The sequence below is a fragment of the Polyodon spathula genome, chromosome 3 (assembly GCF_017654505.1).
Source record: "Polyodon spathula isolate WHYD16114869_AA chromosome 3, ASM1765450v1, whole genome shotgun sequence".
Classification (NCBI taxonomy): Eukaryota; Metazoa; Chordata; class Actinopteri; order Acipenseriformes; family Polyodontidae; genus Polyodon; species Polyodon spathula.
Window position 1 is genome coordinate 58,202,348 of NC_054536.1, and position 24,999 is coordinate 58,227,346.

The following is a 24,999-nucleotide window of genomic DNA, read 5'->3' on the forward strand; positions in this document are numbered from 1 at the left end:
GCATCATTACAATTTCAACCCATTTTCTAAACACACCTCTATAGGTCAGAACTTCTATTCCAAAAGTTGTAATAATAATAATAATAATATATCTTACCATCACACTGTAGCTGTTGTCAATATTAAGATCTTTGGTGGTTGAGGTGGTTTGAATGGAGGGGAATGATCAGCAGTCCTTCTTGTGACATCATAGACAGGGTTCTTTGGTTTATGCACACATAGTACTTTCATCTGATTGGTCAGAGATTCACTGACTGCTTAAAAAATGTCCTGGTTAAATCTTCTGGTTCTGAAAAGGTCTATGGAAAGATTTTAACAAACAAGTAATACAGTTTTTGCAATGCCCCAAACTCTGTTACCAGACTACATCATTTTAATGTCTAATGCACCACATACTCAATCTTCTCATTATGTTTCTATTGAAAACAGTAAACATGGCTTGAAACTAACACTAGCCCTGTACTTGGTCCTGGGATTCAGAACTTCCCTAATAACTCTTATAAGTAAACCTACAGATTCAGGAGTGACTTATTCATACTGTGATAAGAGCTATAAGTTAAGAGCAGATTTACCAAAGGCCTGATTGTTCAAACACCTGGTATTTTTTAATAATATACTTCAACAGTTCTGAAACCCAAGACTTGATACCAGGAAACTGAGTTTTAATCTGAGTCATGAATGCAACCCCTGAACGCTGTTTAAGAGCTTTGGTAGAATTATCCACCTACACTTCAATTCAAGTATTGACCAGGCCTAACCTTACTTGACTTCTGTGCTCTGGTGAATTATAAATCCAAAGTGGTATTGCTTTGGTATTGGATGACCATCCCTTTCAACAAACCATCTCAGGATTGAAATGGTTAGTCATCTAGTGAGAGTAATGAATGCATTAATATAATACCTTGATGTTATAGCAGTATTACAATAAAAATGAGTTGTAACATGACATATTTGCATGATGAAGTCATGAGGCCATGAAATCAGTTCAAGCAAGTGATACTACCCTTATAAAAGTTTACCACGGTAAATGTTCATGTTATTTTTGCACTTTTGCCATGTTTTTCCCATGTTTATACTTTGCTATTTACTGAATTGCAATGTGTGGAGTAGTCTGTGAGGAAGGGACGAATTCTATGTATGTTGCTGAGGAAGAAGCGACAGGAGCGCACCAGAGTAGAGATGAGAGTAGGAGAGGGAGGGGTCGAGGCTGACACAGAGGTTCTTGGTGGATGAGGAGGGAGAGGGTGGTGGATTCAAGAAAAATAGAGCTAGAGATTAGCAATGGAAGAGGGAGGGAAGAAAAGGAGGTCTGATTTGGAGAGGCTGAGTTTAAGATGATGCAAGTGCATCTTGGATTAGCACCTAGTTATTTGCAGTGATTTACTGACACTATCTTCCAAACCACACTGAGATCACAAGATGCAGGGCTGCTGGTCATTCTAGGGGCAACAAAAGCAACACGGGAGGTAGGGTTTTTTCTTGTAGAGTTCCGAAATTATAGAATGCTCTGCCTTTGTTTGCCAGGGAAGCTGGGACCGTTAGTTTTCAAGTCAAAACTAAAAACGCATTTTTGTAAAATGGCTCTTATCTTCGTGGGTTTTAATGTAACTTTAATGTAAAATTGCTGCTTTTGTATTGTGTATACTGTTATTTAAATTGTCTGACTGTGGCAATTGTATGTGTGATATGCTATAGAAATGTATTTCTTTTTTCTGCTATGCACTATACAGTCCTTTACGATACTTCTGTATAAAAAGCACTATATAAAATTCATTGATTATATCATATATACAATTATTAATATTGAAGGAATAAGGAAACGAATTTCCAGTTCTTGTAAAATTGACACATGCATATTAGTGGTGATTGTAATTACTCTTACTGGATGCTTATATTGAGAAGTTCCAAAAAATTGCACTATACAATAGATAACAGTAACATGTCAAAATAATCCAAGGAAGCAGGGAGCATAAAAAGCTTTACCCTGATCCCAAGACATAAAACACAAGGGTGAGGGTGGGTGGTTACAAACCATCCTAGGTTACAGTATGTTGTGGACTTATCAGGTGTAACTAGCCTTGTCCATAGCACACCTACTCAGTCAGTACATTTCAAAAGTGAGTGTGAACTGAATGTCAAAACTAGAAATAAACAAAAAGGCTTTTCTTTTGTTAGACTACACAAGCCACAAGGATGTTGTCCTACATTCCTGGGATCTACCATGATTTCATTAGAACATTGTGGTACCAGGTATATTGTAAGACATGTTCTATGATGATAACCCTGTTTGGATTTGTAAGACAAAAAATAAATAAATAAATAGAAATAAATCAGGAATGAGATTTGATCATGTGACAGTCATGTTTTCTAAATCTTACTTAAAAAACAAAAGTGCATCATAAAAAAGATGTCTGAAGACAAGACTAACAGCAACAGTCAGTGCATTTTAAAAGGAAAATAGAAATTGTATTTGAAACAAAAGAACATTTCAGTTATCACTTTCTAGTAATAACATTACTAAAATAATAAATAAAATGTTAACTGTATTTTGGTGTCCTGGTTCCGAGTTTCAGCTCCAATTTGGTTATGTTAAAACAAATCAATGTTTTATTCTGTCCAGCTGGTTAGCAGAAAAAAATGCTTTCTGCTTTAGTAAGCAGAAATGCAAAACAAATGCACTTTAAACTCTTGACAGTAATCTGCCATCTGGTGGCAAGAATTTAAATAGATTTTGATAGACCGAAGCACATACTGCAATTGGAGAACAAAGCAGTCAGATTGTCACCTTTGATAGCACCGACAAATGCCATTGCAGACTCAGTAGGTGAATTAAGATTACTCTCAAAGAGGAAACTGGTTATTAGAAGGGCTCTATCCTCATTTAATGTTGACCAAAATAGGTTTTCAATCAAATGTATTGCAGTCATACAAAATTCACCATTTATTAAAATTGGAAACTATTTAAAAAACACAGATTTAACAAAACCATCACTATACAAGAACGAAGTTAAAAGTATATACAAAAGGAAGTATTTAAAAGTGCAGCAAAGTTAAGATCACTGATTGGGAGGTTCTATCGCAAATTTACAGATGCATAATTAATACAACATTTCAAAAACTTAAATATTTCTATACCTACAGGTACTATATACAAAGCATCACAGTCTTTTTAAGTTGCGCTTGCTCTTGGCGCTTCCAGGAAGCAGCTCATTTTTGGTATGACGTTTAGTAGACGGGCTGCAGCATTCCTTGGACCCATGGAATGCACAGAAGCAATATGTGCAAAAATCAAATGCACACTCTTCACGACTGCATATGCCTTGCTTCTTAACTGGATGACACCTGGCAGGACACTGGCACCTAGGACAAGGCCTTAATGACTCATCATTGAAGAGGGTTTTGGCGATCTAAGAAATAAATTTGAAGCACTTTGTAAATAGAATTCAGATGTCAGTGTAAATACTTTGCACAAAAGTAAAGGTTATAATACGAATGAGCCCTTTAACAGCAGAAACATGTTTTCATTCAAATGTACTGCAGTCACCTTTTGCCAAGTTCCTAACAATGACCATTTAAGAGAATTGCTCATTAATTTTTATTTACTAAAATATTTAATGGTAACTGAGGGGGAAAATACTGGCTGATTACCCTCAATCTGCTATGCCAGGGCATAACTGTACTTAGCAATCAAGCATCCTTCATTCAAATCCTGAGACAGTTTAATTTATTGAAATATATTTATCACTGGAATATAGTCTAGGTTTCTCTTGCTGTTAAATCATCCAATGACCATGTTCTTGCAAAATGGGGACAGCTAAAATTATCTCCACAAATTAGCACAATGTCCCCAATTTAGTCCCAGCATTGTCTTTACATGAAAGTTTGCTCACCTTTAAATATGCATCACGTTTACTTGACAACTGCTTTCCATTGCTGCCTCCAACAGGTGTAAAAGGGAGTCCATTAGAGCCTGGAGTGGGAGTACCCAAGACCGTTGCCTGAGCCTGGACAGACTTCAGAGCAGATCGGCGTAAGAGATTTAGTCTGGTTTCTGCATCTGGAACACAATTCTGGCTCCCTTGCTGCAACAGCACATATGGAACAAAATTAATTAACTATCACCATAATTACATTACAAAAAGACAAGATCTAAAGAGGAGAAATTAAAGTACATCAAAAACTTCAAACACACAATCACATTCTCCTGTTATTCCATGACCTTAGCAATACAAACAAATTGCTTTTTGTTCGGAATATAGAAATGTAATGTAGGACAACTTTCTTTTGCACCTCGATTAAACAGGTTTTACTGCGATACCTCAGCAACAGCCTTTAACTGTTTCATGTAGGATCTTCTAATTCGATTCTTCATCTTGTCTTGCAAAACTATTTCATTCCAGACTTCAGATACCTGTCCAAATCTGTTAGGGAAAAATATTAAATTGAAAATACCTTTCTTTGATGGGGGGGGGGGGAATCAGAACGCAAAGCTGTATTTATGTTATTTGATACATTACATTTAGTTGTAACTTTTGCATTGTGACATTAGAGTAAGTTACTATAACAATATAGTTAAAGAAACAAAATAAAAGGTAGATGCCAATTAAATGCTCCAAAAATACAAAAAAGTAGCCTGTCCTCAAATGAGGACAATTGCACTGAATGGGTTAAATGGAATTAAAAGTTGTGATCAGTTTGTAATAAAATGTGAATTTGGTTGTATATACATATATATATATATATACCTGTAAATGTCCTCGGGAGAAAGACAATTTAAGATCAAAGCCAACACATGTCTCAAGTGCCTGTGTTTCAGTTCTGCTAGGATGTCAAGTTCTCTTAGCCCCATATTTCTGCCAATAAGCCCCGCCAGAGGCATTGTAGTTTCAAATGGCTTGGACCCCTGAGACAGGCCGAGCAAGTCCTCCACAGTGGTGTGCCGAGGCGCTTTCCTGGCACTTCGAAGGCACATTGCATGCACCGCCTGTAAAGCAGGGGTTCTTGTTAGGTCCTCAAGTCTTAAAACACTCTTATTGCAAGGGGTGGTTTCATTAAACAATTCATCATCTTCCTCAGCAAAGGGTTCCTTTTTCACATTGCCCGGGGATTTCAAGCCTTTTGTAATAGATGTATTAGAATCCACCTGTTCCTCTGACTGAGATCCCCCTTCCCTAAGTGTGGACAATCTCCGGAGCCGTTCTAGCCAGGCCCTTCTTTTAGCTTCCAACACTTTGGGGGTTTCCATGCATTTCTGTGGCAGCAGTTCCTGGAAAGAACCATCATGCTCATGAATGGAATACTCCGATTTATCCAAATCGAGCGACTTGAAGCCACTGTCTTCTGGTATGGAGGTGTCCAACTTAACAACTGGTATCACAGGTGGTGTACTCAGGACCAACAAGTTCAATTGAAACTTTGTTGCAAGGTTGCTTACTGGAGTTATAAATTTGTCTTGAATGGGCTTGGAAAACTTGTTGGACTGAGGGGTCATCAGTAACTCTTGGCTAAGGTGTTCATGAGTAAAACAAGAAATGATGCTTTCATCAAGTTCATTCTGTGTTCCAAACTGCACAGGTGTAATACATTCTGGTACCGGTGATTGGTTGGCTGCACTTTTTGGCTCTTCAACAGTTGATGTTCTCATCTGGGAGAATAAGAACCTTTTTTTTCTGCACGAAGAAACATGTTCTTCTGTTTTTAATGTACTAGTGGCTAAAGCTTCAAAATGCTCATTTTCTGTGAATTCTATAACTTCATTTGAACCACTCTCCTTAAAACTGGAAGTGTTGAAAGACAACCGGCTAGCAACACATGCTTTAAGATTATCTGTACTCCCTCCTGTGGCAGCTTTTGACATAAGCAGACGCCTTCGCAATGAGGAATCTTTTTTGGATGGTCTTGGAGTTTCATAGAAACTAGCCGAAACATTTTTTCCTTTTTTGTCTTGTTCTGAGCAGCAAAGCGGGGAGCGCCGAAATTCATTCTTTGTCCTGGAAGAGTAAACAGGAGAAATTTTTGCCAGAAGGCTTCCAGTTGATTGCTCTATACATGTTTGGCATTCAGCAACAGGTTTTTGTTTGGCATCTTTGGTTTCATCTGCCTCATAGGTTGAGGTGTGAAATGAGTCACTGAAGCCACTGTCTAGAGAAGATGTGGAATATCTTTCTTTGAAGTCTGGATACAAGATCTCAGACCTGAAACTTGCTTCCATGCTTGCTCAAAACCAGCTGCAATACAACAAGTCAATAGGACTTCAGGCACCTTCTGTGAAGATCCACTGAAAAAACAAAAACATTCAACATAAAATTACACGGTCAAGTGTAATACTGCAAAGAGGATTAAACACATTAAAATTAGTGGCGTTCTGCATGATCACCTTTGATAGACAATTCAGCTGCAAAGCCTAAAACAGTGACATTCCTATCCTATACCCCAAACGATTAGTTATATCTGATGGGCAGTATATCTACTAATTAAGTGTGAATTATTTGGCTAAAGAAATGTTAATAACCCCTCCCATCCATATATATTATAAATATAAAAACACCCCAGAAATGTGCACAGGATCAAACAGTAATGTGCCATCCCTTCTGTAGGCCAATGGATTACTCCATTACTTTAACAACTGTTACTTGACAATCTTGGTTCATGTTATAGGCTTACAGTAGTGTTTAGCAATTCGTGACAAGTACTGAACATACATTGCTTTTCATATTATGTGTCACTTTGTTTTTGCATTTATAGATCCAGCACAATTCTTCAATTAAATTTATTTTTGAAATTTTGAATATAGCTTTTGTATCCAAAATAAATGGATTGCTTTGGATCAGTTGCGACCACTTGCTGATCCTGCGCCATATATTTAATACATATGAGAAAACACAAATTTAAAACTCAACTATGTAATGAAATACCGTTTTAAAAGTAAATAATAAAAACGGTTATATCGAAGCTATTAAAAAAAATACCTACCTAACCCAGTATTAGTTTTGTGAAAACGAAGCAAACCATATGTTTTCGTATTTCCTTCCGTTTAATTCAGGTAAAGCTACCAAGATTAACGTTTTCCCTTCACTCCTGGATGTCTAGTTAAATATTAGACCAAAAGACAAGTCAGTTAAACATGGGCTTGGATTCAGGGATGCTGCTTTCAACAGGGCTATGGCAACGTCCAATCGGGTTGCCATTGCTATGGTTTTGTTGATGTACTGAGGGGACGCGTGCCGAGTCTTCAGTTGATTCCTTCCCTCGTATACTTTTGAAATTTGCGCCTTGAGAAACCCGAGCTATTTCCATTCGCTCGCTTAAAATCGTCAGTATGACCGCCAGGGGTTTCCCTGCACTTCGCTGCTCTTTCTAGTACTGTTGCCATACTGGAGCGTGAGAGACATGGTCACAAAACAGATACGAATGTGGGGAGTTAAACTAGTCCTTGCTATTTTTAAATAAGCAAAAACGTGCGTGTGTGTGTGTGTGTGTGTGTGTATATATATATATATATATATATATATATATATATATATATATATATATATATATATATATATGACACACACACATTTTGTTTTTCTAACGAATTAAATGTAAATCGTGGCGATTCTGGAGCAACTGCAGTGTACTACGTACCGTGTAATAGAAATAAATACAGAACATTGGAAAGAGTTAAGTATTAGTTTGTTAGACAATTTACAGCTACTGCAAACGGATTACGTTTTTTATGTTTACTGTGTGGTTTTAAATTCTGGAGGCGACAGTTGTTTTCAATGCAGTCAATCTAAGTTACATTTACCAAGAAAATAGAGAACACTGGCTGGTGAAAAGTGGTTTACTAACTCCAATTAGAGCAACACGTTGCAAAACAGGGTAACACGGTTATGTTTAATGTTGTAGAGAATTTTAAAAGTATGGCCTATTTATACATTTATAGTATCACATGGTTTATACATTTTCATAAAAATAAATTTGTTGAACGTAAAGGGGATTAAATTAATTTGTTCTAGTCATGAACTACATTAACAATATTAGTTTGACTATAAAATTTGTAAATTGGAATTTGTAAAAGTCTTGAGCCTCGGCGGTAATTTATATATATATATATATATATATATATATATATATATATATATATATATACATACACACACACATATATAATTAATTATACAAATGGAAGTGAATTAGGCTAGAGCAATGCAGTTTATATAGATACATATTGAGTGACATTCTAATTTCGTTTTGGATTGATTTAGCAAAGCAAATTGCCCTATATAGCGTATAAACTTATCTGCCACAAAAGACACTTAAAAATAAATAAATACAGATGTGTTTTAATTCAAAGGTAAACATATTTATAGTAATGTTTTACTTACGCGGCTTTGAGAAATCTGGAAGATTTAAATTAAATAGACGTATTAAAACATGCACGACAATAAAACCTTCCTGTCTAAATTTTACCCACGAGTACTTTCAAATATCGTGACCGGTCTCCCGATTGGCTGGAAGTGTTTGCGACATTTTTCTTTATACCGTTCCATCACGAAAATAGGCGCATCACTTATTTCAGGATTGGAATGTTTACAGGCAAGCGAATGTACTTGTCAGCGCGACTACTGGTATTTATTTAAATGTAAAAATTACAAAGATTGTAATTTGTAAAAAATAAAATTATTACTAATCCGTAGGTTTTAATATGACATTTCAGGTGGTCTGCAATCTACTCTATCAGAAGGCAGATGGTGTTAGTCGTCAAACAAACTGTAAGAAAAAGCACATCAAAACCAGCAGCCGACAAATCAATTTCAAGTTGTCAATAAGGTCAATTATCTACTCTGTCCTTATATATATATATATAACTGACATACTGTATTTCTTATGCTGGTAACATTCAGGGGAAAAAAAACGGTCTGAAGTAGCCACCCCCTAACACCACCTTAGTTTAAAAAAAAAAAAAAAAAATGTGTTAGACACGTAGAGCGGTCCCGATGTCAGTATATTTTATGGCTTTGGTCGTGTATAAAATCCTTGGTTATTAGTACGCCTATCCAATAGGTGGCAGTAAAAAAAATATAATACTAGATTAAAAACAGATCATACTGCGGAAGATCACTGAACCAATCACTGCATGTGTTGCATTTCATGCATACATGTTGAACTGTGTCACTGTTAGTGCTGCAGTCTTCTGATCACGGGCTGTAAGTGAGTTTACTTCGTTGGTTGCTGTGTGAGTATAAATAACTAAACTATGGTTTATATGACAATACGGCTTTAAAATTAATTTCGTAAAACAAAGAGTGTTGGTAATGTGATAGCCCCGTCACTCGACCTCTTGTTTACAACGTGTGAATCTGTGCATACAGACTTACAGTACAAACACATACTGTGCTCAAAAGTACATTGAATAAGAAAGTTATCATGTAGGCAGTAACCCTATTCGAGACCAGTCTGTGTGTTCTCCTTTCCACTGAACCACAGTGTAGCAGATTTATGAATCAACGAACGACTGTGCTGCTGGTCCGTGTAACTGCCAGGAACTTACTGTAATAATGTTGTATTGTTCAAATAACGCGGATGTTTTACATTGCCCGGTCTTGTAGAATTGTGTTTCGCTTTTCAGTTTATGGCACAAAATTCAACAACACAGTATCTGACAAACACCAGTAAAATATGGTGGTACTCGTACCAATAGAGTACTTGTTTTTTTTGGTGAGGCCTTCTCTCTTTTTTTAAATAAATGTTTGCTAACAAAGGGGTAAAAACCCTTAACTGCCTACAAACGGTACTACTATGCACGTGATTAGATTGGAGTAGCATTTGTCTTCAAAATATATTGCATTGCCACCAGCAGGGATTTCGTAATCTTGCATTTTATGCAATGTCGGTGCTTAATGTGTCAGTTTTAGGACTGTAGAGATGGATCCACAGAAAGACGTGCAGCCACCCAAACAGCAACCTATGATCTACATTTGTGGAGGTAATGATTTCTTTAGTAATTACAGAAATGTACACGACATGTTATGATAAATGCATTTGCCTTGTTACAGAACTATAAGATGTACAAACCAAAAATTGTTTCAGATATTTAGGACAAACCCCCCAGAACAAAAATGTAAAATATAAATAACTTGTAATAATTATTAGGCATCATGATGACCGCAAAAACATTAGATGCCACAAACACCCCCATAATAGTTGGTTCTTATTCACACCATTAATTAAAAATGTGTATAAGTTTTTGCATCATTGGAGTGAATGGGAACTACCACAGTGGTAGAGTTACTTGCTTATGTATAATATCTGATTGGTGCAAATTAAATTTTGATTGTAGGGGTCTGCACTTCCTCCCAAACCAAAGTTTCAAAATGTCATTAATGTTTAAGAATGTGTGTGTGCATGTGTTTTTTTTTAAGTGTGCATATTGTAATTTCTGAATCATGTATTTGCTCTTAAAGGCACAATACAGCAGACAAGTAACCCGTGTTATTGTTCGTTCTACTCGAAACGAACATTATTATATGTATAATGTTAATCTATATATATATACTTAATATATAGATATATAATATTATATATATATATATATATAATATATATATATATATATATATACAATTTCTAAGTAGTGCAAACTGATAGTAAACAATAGCTGCATAAAACTCAACATTATTTTAGTGTTAAATTGAAGGTGCTTATGGGGCACTGCAGCTTCAACAGCACTGTAGCAGTTTAGACTTAACTTTCTTTGCTGTTTTTGTGTTTTTATGTTGACAGAATGTCACACTGAAAATGAAATTAAAGCCAGAGATCCAATCCGATGCAGAGAATGTGGTTACAGAATAATGTACAAGAAGAGAACAAAAAGACGTATCCTTTGCACCACATGCTATATTATTAATCACTTCTTACGACACATTAGTCCTTTTGATCAGTATTATTAGCTCATTTCCTCTTGGGGAGTGGGATGGGCGTGAATTTAAGATATGACAGCCAAGGGGCTGCCAAACTGGAGAACCCATGGCATAAAGTGAAGAGTGCTAGTGATCTACAGAAAGTAAAGTGCCAAAAGCACTGCAGTTATACCCTTTAAAGACCAGACTGGTATTGGCTAAGACATTTAGTAAAAACTAAAAGATAATGCAATCCTTCAGTGCTGGGGTAACCAAGTCCATCCAAGAGTCATATAATGAGAGACTGTTCTTTGTCAAAGATGTGAACACAGAAGCAACGGCAGTATTTACTGCTATATACAGTAATGTGCAGGTACTGTCCTGAACAGATGTCACAAAGGCTCCCACATACAGCATAGCACAGCAGTCTGTTGCTAAATGACTATATATTAAATTGCTGGACCTTAAAGACCAAAGCAATTGTTGCCTTATATAATTCTAACTAGAGGACGCTTGGGGTGTAAATGGATGCAGCCATCTTCAGTTCTATTATAAAAATATGTTTTTATCCATACAGAAAACTATATTATTCTTGAAATGTGAATAGTGTTTTTTGACCAGTGGTCATGTAAAATGTGTGAAATTTGTTTTTAAAATTTTCATTCCTTAACTCACAGTAATTCAGTGGTTGTGTTTGATGCTCGCTGAATTCTGAAGTCTAACGGTTCCTTCTAATAGAAGATGAATCCTGTTTTCACCTTTTCCTGTTTAATTAAATTTTAGTTTGAACATAGTTCAGTTGCATCGTTGCTTTTCGTAAGAAAAATGTAAATGATTGCTTAAGTTTGTAATAAAAAAACCAACATGAGTGGTATAAACTGTGTTTTGTGCTGTAATTATTGCATAGCATCTTTTAAGAAGTTAGCATCACTGTCGTGAACTCTGCACAAACAACTATAGATCTGCTTCAACTTGAAAAATCCCAGAAATTACAAAGTTGAGTGTCAGCACATTTAACAGCCACACATAAACAGTTGAATATGGGCTACATGTCTCTGTTGTATAGAATAGGTAACTCAAAGGACATATGTAAAACAATATACCCAACAGAATGAATATTATCATGTGGACTGTCAAGGATATACAGTTACATTATGTACAACATTCACTATATAGCTAGCTTGTTAGTTCTGGTGTAAAATGTCATATCTTGCTGCCTTTTCCAAGTTGTGATAGGTCTGCAGCATTACAGTAAGTGCCTGTAATTGCAATGTAACTATCACATGATTTCCTCCTGATTGCAAATTAATCTTCTAAGCATGAGTTAATAACATTTCCCTTAAAACACATGAAATAATCATGAACAGACACTTATTTTAAAGTGTTACCAAATACATACCTATTCATAGGCAGCATAGTTATTTCACTCTAGGAATTTTTAAATCCAGAGTAAATCCAGAATTATTTAATTCATTAAGTTTTATTAAAATCAGTGAGATTTGTTGTGGGTACTAGAATTTATTTTCAATCTAACAACATTTTTTTGGCAATGTACATTATTTCTGTCATTTGAAAAATTTGAAGAAAAAAATGTGTTTTCTAATAGTCTTACACTGATCATGTACTTTTTGTTTGCATATTAATGTGGTGCTTTTTGCTTCAGGAATATGTGGATAAAATAGAATAATGTTAATGTGAGTGCTCACTGTTTGCTGCTACACAGGCTATGCAGTCTGCCCTTCAGTCTCAATCTGTAAAGTTTCTCTAGGGGGGAGCAGTACTGGGGGTTCTTTTAAATACACCATAAGTTAAGGGAAGGGAAACTGGGAGTCGAAAATAAAAATGATTAATCCTAGTTGTCTTTCCTTATCCTACTCCTTTTTCTCCCTTTCTCCCCTAAACACACACTTCTTTCACACGATTGTTTCCCGGTTGTTAATTGCCGGCTGGCTTCTTAGTTCAGCACCTGTTAGCTGCTACCGAGCAAATTGGTGGGCCTGGCCAAGCCAGTCTTGCAGGTCGTGCACATAGTCAGGGCCCGCCAGAGCAGGGTCATTCTCCGCTCCAGGCAGTCGGCTGAAGAGTGGGTCCATGGGGGTATGCAGCTCCCTCCCGAACATCAAAGCTGCCAGCATAGACTCCTGGAGAGCTGATTGATAGGCGAAGAGAGCCAGGGGCAAGAGGTGGTCCCAGTCCAATCGGTCTTGGCCGCTCCAGATGGCCAGTTACACGGCCAGGGTGCGGTTAAACTGCTCAACTAGCCAGTCGCCCTGGGGGTAGAGGGGGTTGTTGCATGTCCACTTGTACACTTGAACTCGAAATTGCAGCCCTGATCGCTGTGGAGCTCTGTCAGCACCCCTTCACCACGCTCACACGTTGTGGCCCGCATCCCTCAGGTCCAGGCACTCGCAGTACCGGCACTAAGTAATCTCGCGTGTCAGGTCGTCAGCGTTCCCATGCTGCCTGCCGGCCCGGTGCTGTAACCGGAAGTCAAAGCCCTGGAGCACCACAATCCAGTGGCCACTTGCCCCTCATTCCTTAAAGTAGAGAAGCCACTGCGGCAAGGTGTGGTTTGATGAAGGCCTCATTGATGCAGGTAGGCGTCCTTCTTTGTGACCACATTGAGTCGGCGGTAGTCGACACAAAACCGGAGGCTGCCTTCTTTCTTCGCGTGAGCACTATGGGAGCCGCCCAAGGGCTGTCAGATAGCTCAATCACCCCATCGGCGGCCATCTCCAGGATGATGCCCTCCGCGGCCTCCCTCTTGGCCAGCGGAAGCTGGAAAGCACAGGCACTGCATCTCCCGTGGTGATGTGGTGCTGGACTAACCCAGTCCGCATGCAGTCCTTGGACTTCGGGGCAAAACAGGCCTCATACTCCCCCAGGAGCCTTCCCAGTATGTGGTGTTGCTTACTGTCGAGCCCCTCCATGCTGCATCGATGGAGGTCCTCCATAACTTCGGCCCACAGTGAAGGAGGCTGTGGGACCGGCACATGGGTGGTGGTACTGGCAAGTTATTGAATTGGCTGGAGAGCGGTCTAGCCAGTGTGTTGTTAGTGTATCAGTCAGTGTATCATTGCCCAGTGCTCCCAATGATTCACATGGTCGTCTCAGTCTCTCTGTTGCTCTTTCAGCCGCATCACGTGTGTGAAACTGGAAGCAGCATGAACAAATTGTTATTCCACTGCACCTGCCAGCATGGTGTAGTTGGTTCTTTCCCCCGTCGATAGAGATAAAATGCAGCTCTGCACCTCTCCATCTAGCGTAGCGATCAATTGGCCTACCTTCTTGGCCTTTGACCACTGGTTCACCGTGTGGTCGCTGCCGGCCATGCCTCCTTTTCGGCCATTCCTAGCCTCGTGTAGGGAGCCTCCACCACCTCAGTGCCCTCAGAAACTGTTCAATTTGGTGCTGGGCCTCTTCACCCATTTGGCGTCTCCTCAGCTTCGGTGGCCCCATCGCTCCTGGCCGGAGATGGCGCTGCCACACTGGCTCCCCTCTAGCTGTCTGGCTGTGGCGTCACATTTATCTCGACTCTGCAAAGCGGTATATCTCAGCACGTAACTCACTCTTGTCGTCCACAACCAGGTCTTCTCCCCAGACCAGGTCTAACTTTTCGAACCGTCTCATCTCTATCCCACTTTTTCTGACACCAATGTAGCATTCATCCTGGAACCCAGTAACGTTACATTGGTGTCAGTCACAGGATGGAAGTACCCAGGCTGTGCACTTGGAAGCCTGTAGCCTGGTGAGCAAGTCTGGGGCGGACTTGAGGTTGGCAGTGGAAAGTGTAGTGTTCACAAGGGTAGTGGTCAGGGCTGGTAGGTGATGCAGTCCGAAAAGACATAAGCCCGATACACACTCCTGCAGGGAGCTGGCTCTTTTGTACAGCGGTATTGGCGCTATGCTTTAGAGTGGGAGGTCCCGGGTTCATGTCACATCTCCACCTGTGGTTCGCTACATTGGTGTCTGAAGTGGATGCAGGTACCCCAGCATGCACTCGTCAGACTGTAGCCTGGTGAGCAAGTCCGAGAGCGGACTTGAGGCTGGCAGGGGAGAGTGTAGCGTGCATGGGGGAAGGCAGCAGCAGAGCTGGTAAGTGACGTAATCACACACAGAGCCGGCTCTTTTGTACAGCAGTATCAGCACTATGCTTTAATGCGAGAGGTCCCAGGTTCGCGCCGGCCCTCCATCTGTGTGTGGTTTGCCTCGCCCTGTGTGATGTACAGCACCTGCCTGCGGGAACTGAAGTTTGCTACAATATATATAGATATTTGTTTTTCAATGTATGCAACATATTCAGTTACCACTGTATTGTGCATCAATGTTCCTTTGGTTCCCTTGCTCTCACATTTGCACACTGAATTCTACAATCATGTACTTTATTTATCGGTATTACTTTTAAGTTTCAGTGTTACATTTTCCAACATAGATATTGTTAAAATTATTTCGGTTTTTATGCAATGTTGATCTGAAGGTATGAGGTTGAAGAACATTAATAGCCATTACTTCTGCATGGTGCTTGACAAATTAAATGGTCTCTTTATTTTGGATACGTTTAGTTCTGCTGTCTACAGCTAAAAATTACAGTTCTTGTGCCCTTTATGGCTACTACAAAGAACTATCACATTTTTTTTTTTACAATGCCAGAAAGAGTGTCCACAGAAAAATCATTTAATGACTGATTATTCTCACAATGAAGCCTAGAAATGTGTATTAATGAGACACGTGCCATTTTTATTTCTAAAGCCGTGTTACAAAACTACACTGTTCCTTTAAACCCATCGCTTCTGTTGGAAAATACGTCACATGTTCTTTGTTTGGGGAACACAGCGGTGTCTTTTTGTTAATTATAATGCAATTATTTTATGCAAGACATATCATTAAATAGGGGTTTTATATATATATATATATATATATAATATATATATATATATATATATAATCTATATATAATATATATATATATATATATATATGCTTATATATATAACGCTTAATATATACATATATGTATACTGATTTGACAGCACAGTAGATGTTTACTGCACGACTGTAAACAAAATTTGGGATGGAAAATGCCGGAGAAGACTGTAAATTATTTCTGTCCCCATGGAAACGTAACACTTCACCAGTTTAGTCCCAGCAACACGAGAGTGGTGTCGTGTCACCAACGGTAAACGAGTGCTGGATGTTAGAAAGTAATTACTTTTTTTTTTTTAATAAATAGCATTTATTCCGTTTTGTATATTAATTTGGACAGCAGTCTAATCCTTTATATCAGCACCTTACCTCAGAAAATAATTTGGTAAGTTAATAATTTTGTTTTCTGAATCCGCAGAACCAAGCAAAATGGCAATTTTCCAGAAATTAACGATTCCTTAACCTATATAAACACCTAACTACTGTCAAATATTTATTTATTTATTATAATTATTAAAATGTATTATTAAATAGATTTGATTTATTTAAAATGTGCTTGTTTTTTATGCTCACTCCATTCAGGAATTGCCTTTTTTCCTTTTCATGACGCTCCAGATTCGAAGTTAAGGGACTGTTGAACCGTATTATCTGTTTTAGTTTAGATTAGCTTCAAATGTTTTCAAGGAATATGACAATGTGCCGTATTGGTTTATGAAGTTTTTTTTTTTTTTTTTTAATTATTCTCCCTTTCTTGGACTATTCCACAATGTTCCTGGACTGCTCGCTTCTTAATCTTAGCAAAACATTTGATAATATGCGCTACATGTTGTTAGAGTTAATTATTACCAATTACCTAAACTGTAGGCAAAATGCTATAGTTTATCTAAGCCCGTTTAATGTAGGGCCTACACATGTTGTAACCAGTATATTTCCCAAAATATATTATTTAATATATTTTGTCTTATGAACTGTGATGTACTGTATTTTAAAGCATAGTATAGGCCTAATTTATTTATAGTAACATTCAAGGTGAGAACAATCATTGCAGAATGTTAGCAAATTAAAGCAGTAAACAGAGCGAATGTGAAGGAAATGTTGTTTTAATCAACTTACATATCATCTATGATGAATAAAAATTACAATGATGTACTTTCCTCACTGTATGCATTTGTATTTTCCTAAACCCTTACAGCAAAAAGTAAATTTTAATTGACCCTTATGTAGTGTTTTGCCACATACTGAATGTTCCATGTTGGCAAGTAACATGTTATGCTTCTTGTTCAGCAGAAGTATTACAGTAGATACTTTGTGTTTTGTGGGCCATGCAATTTTTGTTAGTTATTACAGATCTTGGAACAACCAAAAGTTGCAAAAATCCTGTTGAATTTCTATTGCGAAGTGCACAGATGTCCGACATTTTGGAAAAGATACTGATGGTATTAAGGTAAATTTAGTACTTGGTTGTTTACAATTTGGCAGGGCAACTCTACATTTTATTGACTGTAAACACCCATATCACCTTTGTTTCGTGACCATGGAAGATTTTTATAGATGGTTCCATAGATGGTCCAGAGGGGGTTTTAAATGCACTGTCCAAACTGAAAAAGTAAATACTGTATTAAGGGTGGCCGCTGTTGGTGAGCTACTGCTAATCTTTGTCATGGACAAATACTTTATCTGATCGAAAGATTGTGACGTACGTACACCATATGAAGAGTAACATTTAAAAAAAAAAAAAGGATATTTTAACTGGTAAATTGAAAGAGATTTTTGTATAAGTCAAGTGATGCACATTGATAACATTTAAATATTGTCATTAGCTTTTTGGTTGGCTTATTAAAAAAAAAGAGAGAAATATAGATATTTATAAATCATGTAAAGTGTCTAATACAACTATATTTTATGTTTTAAAGGAAATCTTAAGTTTGATGTTAAATTTCTTTATATTTAAGGTCTGGTTAAGAGGGGATTAATCCTGATCTTACTGAGTTTTGTGAAAATCAAATTGAAAGCTTCGATCCCAGAAGAAGAGCTCTTCGAAAGGAAAAGCCTCCAGGAACTGCTGCTAGTTTTAGTTTGGAGGAGTGGAAAGAAAAGCGATTTAAAGGTATGCAATGGCAGGAGCAAGAAAATGGTGGTACAGCTGCACTAAATAAGATAACCTGATTACCTGTATTTTATCTACAGGAATGTTATTAGATAGGATACTAAATGTATTAGAGAGTATTATATAACTGTTTTTGTGTAAAATATATTAAAAGGACTAATACATTTTAAATTAAAATTGATTTCCCTTTAAACTTTAGCCAAACAACAAGTAGTCTGCAACAGTTAGGGTTGTGTATCATGTAATTCAGTGTATATAATCTCTAATAATTTTGTTTAATCATCTCTGACAGAGCTTGTCAAAAGAAATGAATCAAAGAGAAACTGAACTTAAACACCAATTAGTCCTGGATAACTCTGAAAATGTGCCACCTGTGCGTGGATCAAACATCTTTGTTGCCTCCAAGCAGGTAAAATGCTGACTGAATTTATACTATGTAGAACACAAAAAGAACTAAATCTACTCTGGATTCTATGAAAATGTAACAACATGTGATAGGTTGTGTACCTTGGATGTTTACAAAAATATTGTTACTTTAGTAGCTCAGTAGCATGTATCCTTTAACAGTCAACAATTGAAAGAATGCATATTGGTGTTTAGCAACTTATACACACATGATAACATTAGGTTATTATCGTAACCCTGGTTCCATGAAATAGAAATGTAATCATTACCTAATGGGATATATCTCTTATAGCCTGAATTGCCTGAGCACTTCTATCAAAGCTGATCCTTTAATAGCCCTGTATGCGTCAGACATTGTCGCCGCCACCAGGAGATAAATACGAGTGAAGCGTAATTCTCAGTGCCATTTTGTGTTGGAGCTGTGTTGGAGTGAACGCATCGATCTTGAAGGGTAATGGTTACATGTCTATTGCAGGGAACCAGGGTTATGATAATAACCTAACATTCCCTTTCAAGTACGAAATGTAACCATTACCTAATGGGATAGAGTATCCAAACTTTTGAAAGTGAAGGACTTGCAGCACCGGCAGATGTGCTAAAATGGAAGAAAAACTGCCTTTAAATTTCTGGCTGAGGACTGATAAGGATCCATGGCATATAGTCCACATGCAGTGTATATGCTGCAAGGTTACACTGAGTAACATCAGCATTTAACACCAGAAGTCCAAAAAGGGTGTATGGCTAACTATCCCAGGACTTAAAGCGAAACATAATAAAAATTTGTTAAAAAGCAGAATGAGTGGCTGATCTTAACATTGGTCCCAAAATCAGGGTTCTGCTGATCTACAACATTCAGTCAGTAGAACCTGGTAAAAGTATGAGGCAGTGTTGCAAATGTCTGCGACAAATGATCCTGGAATAACGCCCAGGAGGTTGCAAGGCCTCTTGTGGAGTGACCAGTAACTTTTTTTTGGTGGGGGCAGGTTGGCTAAATTGTATGCAATCCTGAATGTGTGTGCAATCCACCTTGACAGCTGCTGTTTAAATAGGGGTTGTCCGTGGAACTTAGACCTGAAGCAAATAAACAATTGCTTTGATTGCTGGCAACTCTGGGTGCGGTCAACATAATACACCAGTTCTCTAACCGGGCAGAGCGAATTGAATTTTCTCTCCCTGTCAGACTGGAAAGGAGGTGGATGGAAGGCCTCCAATTCCACTGACTGGTTGATATGAAACTCTTTTAGGGAGAAAAACAGAATTAGTGCAGACAGTAACCTTAGATCTGGCCTCCGGAAAAAACAAACAGGTTTTCGCTATTGAGAATGCTTGCATTTCACCTACCCATTTGGCGGAGGTAATAGCAAGTATGAAAGCTGTCTTTAAGGACAGGAATTTCAGTTCTGCTGAATATAGGGGCTCAAATGGCAGTTTTGTAAGCGCATCCAGAACTACATTAAGCCGCTAGCGAGGGACAAGGTCCTTTCTAGGGGGCCTTAACCTCCGAGCACCCTTCAAAAACTGTCCCACCAGGAAGTGTGCTCCTGGGGAGACTGAGTAAATTTTAATATGGCAAGCTGAGATAGCTGCCAGGTAGACCTTAACATAAGGACCTTTTTATTATAACGTGTTACATGTTCCCATGTGTTGCTACAGCTGTTTACGTTAGCTGTGTCTATTGTTTTTATTTTTTAAATTTTTTTTTTACATTTTGACCACTTTTAAACTTTTAAATTGCATTCCCTGCATCCAGTGGCTTCCCATGTTCCTGCATGGACCTCTCAGAACTACATTTCCCATCATTCTCCTGCTCACTGGTAAATCCATCTCCGTTACATATGTGAGCAGGAGGATGATGGGATAGGTAGTTCTGAGAGGTCCATGCGGGTACATGGGAAGCCATCATGAGGCATTTAAACAATACACACACCTTATGTAAACAGTTGTAGCAACATATTGGAACATGTAACACAATAAAATAAAAAGGTCCTGATGTACCCTTTAAGTGTAGAGGGAGATTTCCCTTCATCAAAAAGGTCCTGCAAAAATTGCAGCGTATCTGCCATGGGGCAAGTCCCATGGGGTCCAGTCCATGCGACTGACACCACGTCAGGAATACACCCCATTTGTAACCATAATGGGAGCATGTAGGTGCTGCTCTGATATTTTGAAGAGTCTCAATGACTTTGTCAGATAACCCGAGACTTCTCAAATGTCTCTGTTTAGGGGCCAGACCCAAAGCTGCAGAGCTGTTGGGTCTAGGGCTGCAACGAAGGGTACGTTTTGACCTTGAAAGGTTCAGAACACATTACCGAAGGAAGGTTCGAACCTTCAGTGGTACTCATTTGCATAATTTACTGGTGATATCACCATAGCTACTTGTTTGTATTTGATTGAAAATCAGATTATTTTACAGACATTTTTTTTCAGTACATCTTACGATATACACCACTTTGCTGTTGAGATGGCGAATGAAGAAATTAAAGGTTTGCCTCTGGATAACGCAAGTTGGAGGGGGGAGGTGCGAACGGTGCTCAGTTTGCGAAATTAAAATGATTAATGTTTGCGTATATTTTTCAAACATATTCTACCATAGCACTTCCTTTACACTGTCTTGTACAGTAGGTGTTCAGTACATATTTTACTGAAGCAATACAACCAGTATAGGTACCGCCCCAGTACATTGGCATATACCCTGCTCCATACACGGCAGCGGTGTCATATAGAGTTGCTACGGATAATGATTTGGTAGTGGATTTTAATACAACAACGTAATATGCATTATACAAATCAAAAGATCAAATTTTGCGTGTGAGTGACTGTCACAAGGTTGGCCGGAGTGAGTGACGTCAGACCAGAAGCAGGAAATAAAACGACAGAGGTGGAGTTTGGTGGAGCTGAACGAATGGTCTCGCTCAGCATTTAATGAATGAATAGACACAGAAAATAAACGGTTTCAACAAACAAAAACAGGACACGGCACATTCGCCAAAATAAACAGACAAACAAAACGGACTAACACTAAACAAAACCCTGTGAGCAGATATTGTACTTCTATTATTTATGATCACAATTATCCGTCTCCTATCCTGTTCTCCACTCACTGAACACACAACCCCGAGTGGGTGAAAACATGCTGCTTTTATGCAGCTGTACCGAGACTCGACTGCTATTCAATCATTAAGTTGGAGTCGCGGTACAACTGCACGTGAATTAATAAAGTGCAATTCCCCGTGATCACATATTACATTTTACTTGCATGTGAAGTGCTGTGCAATCCTCGTGCCTAAATACAAATATACATTTTAAACACTCGTGTTACACAGACCCGTTTATATCCCGTGTACCGATGACTATACACCAACATTAAAACACAGCACATAACACAAAATATACACAGGGGCAGGCACTTTGCCACAGTGACATTTAAAGTTTGATTTATAGTATTCACACATTGTCAAATGGTTTCTGTTAAAAAACATGCGTGAGTGCCAACTGACGAACCTTCACAGGTTTACAACTACCTTCGAATTCTACAGTTCCCCGTGCCTGGCTCAGCAGGCCGCGATGGGCCGGCAGTTCCTATGGCTGACTGAATAGGAGCTGTGCCAGTGTCGAAAACCAGGTTCTTCTGGTCCACTTTGGGGCAACTAAGAGCACCTGAGCTTGATCTTGACTGATCTTCTCCACACACAGAGGAAGCCGTGGCAATGGTGTGAAAGCATAGAGTAGAGTCCTGAGCCATCTGTGGGCCAGTGCGTCTATGCCAAGCGGGTAGCCGCTCTCCACTAGGGAATACCAGTGGGAACACCCGAACCTCCCCAGATGAGGTTCACAACCTCTGGGTAAAGCCACCATTCCAAACTCTGGGGGCAGCCTCTGGAGAGGAGGTCCACCGCCCAGTTCCTCACCCCTGGCAGGTGAAGTGCTTTTACTGAAAGCAAGTGAGACAGAGAGGCTGCAGACCACCCTGGTGGTTGATATAAGCAACCACTGTGGTGTTTTCTGTACGGATCTGTCGGTCTCCCTTGTAACTCTCAGAAAAATTGCTACAGGACAAACATTTATGTATAGACCCTCCCATGGGGGTTCCCACACTCCCTGTACCCCCAAGCCATTCCAGACAGTGCTCCAACCTGGGTTGGAAGAATCTGACGTCACCACATCTCTCCTCGTGACACAGCCCAGAGCTGTGCCCAAGTACAGATGAGCTGGTTGTTTCCCTCCATACAGTGACGAGACACTGTGAGTAAGGAGTGGTAATCTAAGACAGGGTGCCAGACCCTGTGGTTGAACCAGGCTTGGAGAGGTCACATTTGTAAGAGCCATAAGGGGAAGATCTGGAATGCTGCTGCCATCAGGTGTAGAAGTCTCTGGAAGGACAGTACCTTCACCGCTGCGTTGGGTTGAAACAGCTCCAAGCAAGCAGTTAGCCACTGGGTCCATGTTTCCAGAATTGAGGCTTACACCGAGATAGACAGCCCTTTGAGAGGGCATTAAATGGCTTTTCTGCCTATGCTGGTGACTGAGCAGGTAATTGAGCACTCTGATGGTTTTTAGTCTCAGAGGGGCCAATATAGCATGAAGCTAGAGAGTGGCTGAACAGCGGTTAACACGAAACTTGTACCGGGTGCCTTGAAAGGCAAACTGCAAGTACTTCCTGTGGCCAGGTCTTATGATGTGAAAGTAGGTGTCCTTGAGGTCAACTGTAGTGAACAGTCGCCTGACCTTACCGACTGCAACAGCTGCTGCTCTGTCAGCATTTTGAACATTCATGCTCTCAAGTACAGATTGAGCTGTCTGAGGTCGAAGATCACTCTGAGGCCACCATCCCGTTTCATCACCTGGAGTAAAACCCTTCTCTCTCGCTGAGAGAGTGAACAATTGAAATTGCCTGTTTCTGTAGTAGGGCCGCCACCTCCTGAGACAGTAATACAGTCTTGAGGGTATGTGACAAAGTGGATGCAGGTGCAGGGGTGATGCAGTGTGGTAATAAAACGGATGGAGAGGTTTAATCCGCTTTGGAAAAGAATACTTTGTTATTTTGTTTTGTATCCAGGTCTGGTGACCGATAACAATAATAATAAACAATAACAGGTTTGCAGACCCAAACAATAATAATAACCCAAGACGTGTCCACCCCACAATTATACACACACACGGTCACCAGTCATGGGTGAGTGCAGTAGTGCTCGTGGTGGGGGATACGGGTTATAGTTGTGACAGTAGTAGTGCTGATCTCTGTTCTCGCTGCTTAGCTCCGTCACAGGTCAGGAGGGAGATTTACCAATTGAGACCGTGGCCTCGTTTGCAAGGGGAGTCGTGGTAAGCAATTTACGAGGATAGAGACCTCAGACATTAAATTCCAAGCAAGTTTGAAATAACGTTTGTAATGTTCTTGTCTTGTTATTTAGAAAATGAAGTTTGAGAGGAAAAAAGAACACAGTTAAAAATGTATTGTTTTATTCATATTATAAGACTCCATACACAATATTTAAACTGCAAATTAAATGTTAATCCACGTTTGTAGATTAGCAGTTAGAATTTATGCACACACTTCTTTGCTTGACACAGATGAAGCCTAGCATAGCCTCAGAATCAGCTGCTGCTGCTGTACGAAGAGAAAGTTTGTTTTATTTGGGTACTTCGTCCAAATTTAGGAATAAACTGTCGTACAACTGAAATTCAATTCAACTATAAAGGCGTTCCAGAGATCCTCCAGCAGACCGAAGAACTGTCTCCTTTTATGTTTCGCCTTTTGCTGCTTTGATATTTTCGATTTTGCAATTTGATTAAAATAATTTGCTCAAAGATCGAAATAGCATTTAATTTAGTTCTTTGAAAATGCTCAAATCGTGAAGTGGTTATTTTTTTTTTTGACTATGAGTGTATCATATAACATTTCCCCCTCTCATCTGACAATGGCACCCAACAATGTTGTTCAGTGCAGAAATGCAAGCACCCAAATCCGCCGTGCACACGCACAGTAGCAGCCAGGCGTCAACCAGGACAGGCTATAATTGGCTTAAAAATGTCTGGATGGAGCGCAGCGGGTTAGCGAACACAGTGATCAGGCGATTTATTTTGTGCCGCCTGTGCCCTGTTCTCCTGAGGCTGCTGCTCTTCAGCAGTGCTTTAAGCTCAGTAATATCTTGCTGTGTTTGGCCTTTTTTTTTTTTTTTTGGTTAGTTTACCGACCACTACTGCCTGTTTGGGGTAGTCAGTTATTTAATATACTATACAGTATATTTGGATTATTTGAATATTATTTATATAATATTTAATATTTTCTTTAATCTTGTTGATAGACACTTTGTTTTTTACTATTTGTTTGTAGCTGATCAGTCTTTTATTATGTCTATTTAAATTATCTGCTGGTTCCTGGGGCCGGAGGGCGGGGGGAATAAAAATTCTACTTCATTGTTAATTAGTGTGTTTATTTTTTTGGCCTTGATTGTGACTTCCATTTAAGGTCTTATTTTTTCCTGTTCTTGGTCTTTGAATTTGGGATTGATTTAGATTCCGGGACAACTTCAATTTAAATAAATACGCATTTAAATTTCAAAGTACATTCGGTGTGTTTAATATATTTGTCTTATTTCACATATAACTTTTTATTTTATAGTTCCCTTCTGTGCTTGCTTAAGATGAGTTGAACTGTTTATTCAATACCCTAACTGGGTA

The 24,999-nt window shown here is 38.9% G+C and overlaps 3 protein-coding genes across 5 annotated transcripts in view; 2 read left to right on the top strand and 1 right to left on the bottom strand.

The window, feature by feature from the left end:
• Positions 1–2,975: 2,975 nt before the first annotated feature.
• LOC121313235 (F-box only protein 43-like) lies at positions 2,976–6,271 on the bottom strand. The gene is made up of 4 exons (XM_041245566.1): positions 4,746–6,271; positions 4,319–4,421; positions 3,891–4,082; positions 2,976–3,407 (listed from the first exon to the last, which is right to left on the bottom strand). The coding sequence occupies exons 1-4, from the start codon at positions 6,209–6,211 to the stop codon at positions 3,159–3,161; spliced, it is 2,010 nt and encodes a 669-aa protein (XP_041101500.1). The 5' UTR covers positions 6,212–6,271; the 3' UTR covers positions 2,976–3,158.
• Positions 6,272–9,103: 2,832 nt separating this feature from the next.
• LOC121308470 (DNA-directed RNA polymerases I, II, and III subunit RPABC4) lies at positions 9,104–11,757 on the top strand. 2 transcript variants are annotated; one of them, XM_041240894.1, is made up of 4 exons: positions 9,104–9,220; positions 9,894–9,970; positions 10,768–10,860; positions 11,569–11,757. In XM_041240894.1, the coding sequence occupies exons 2-4, from the start codon at positions 9,910–9,912 to the stop codon at positions 11,589–11,591; spliced, it is 177 nt and encodes a 58-aa protein (XP_041096828.1). In that variant the 5' UTR covers positions 9,104–9,220; positions 9,894–9,909; the 3' UTR covers positions 11,592–11,757. The 2 variants fall into 2 exon arrangements, with proteins under 2 accessions (XP_041096828.1, XP_041096836.1); XM_041240902.1 differs by having other exon boundaries at positions 9,104–9,191.
• A 6,036-nt stretch (positions 11,758–17,793) lies between these two features.
• The window catches only part of LOC121313238 (sperm-associated antigen 1A-like), a 31,263-nt gene continuing 24,057 nt past the window's right edge, over positions 17,794–24,999 (top strand). For both annotated transcript variants that reach the window (XM_041245567.1, XM_041245568.1), the window contains exons 1-2: positions 17,794–17,913; positions 18,206–18,322. The gene's annotated coding sequence lies outside the window, so the exon portion shown is untranslated. The remainder of the gene's footprint in view (positions 17,914–18,205; positions 18,323–24,999) is intronic.

What these genes read in the sequence shown, in the direction of transcription:
- LOC121313235 (XM_041245566.1), bottom strand. Translation starts at nt 6,211, where the DNA reads ATGGAAGCAAGTTTCAGGTCTGAGATCTTGTATCCAGACTTCAAAGAA. An exon ending in TCTCCCGAGGACATTTACAG is followed by an intron (nt 4,422 to 4,745) that starts GTATATATATAT and finishes TTTCCCTAACAG; the next exon opens with ATTTGGACAGGTATCTGAAG. An exon ending in AGTTAAAGGCTGTTGCTGAG is followed by an intron (nt 4,083 to 4,318) that starts GTATCGCAGTAA and finishes GTGCTGTTGCAG; the next exon opens with CAAGGGAGCCAGAATTGTGT.
- LOC121308470 (XM_041240894.1), top strand. Translation starts at nt 9,910, where the DNA reads ATGGATCCACAGAAAGACGTGCAGCCACCCAAACAGCAACCTATGATC. An exon ending in TATGATCTACATTTGTGGAG is followed by an intron (nt 9,971 to 10,767) that starts GTAATGATTTCT and finishes TTATGTTGACAG; the next exon opens with AATGTCACACTGAAAATGAA. An exon ending in CAAGAAGAGAACAAAAAGAC is followed by an intron (nt 10,861 to 11,568) that starts GTATCCTTTGCA and finishes ACAGTAATTCAG; the next exon opens with TGGTTGTGTTTGATGCTCGC.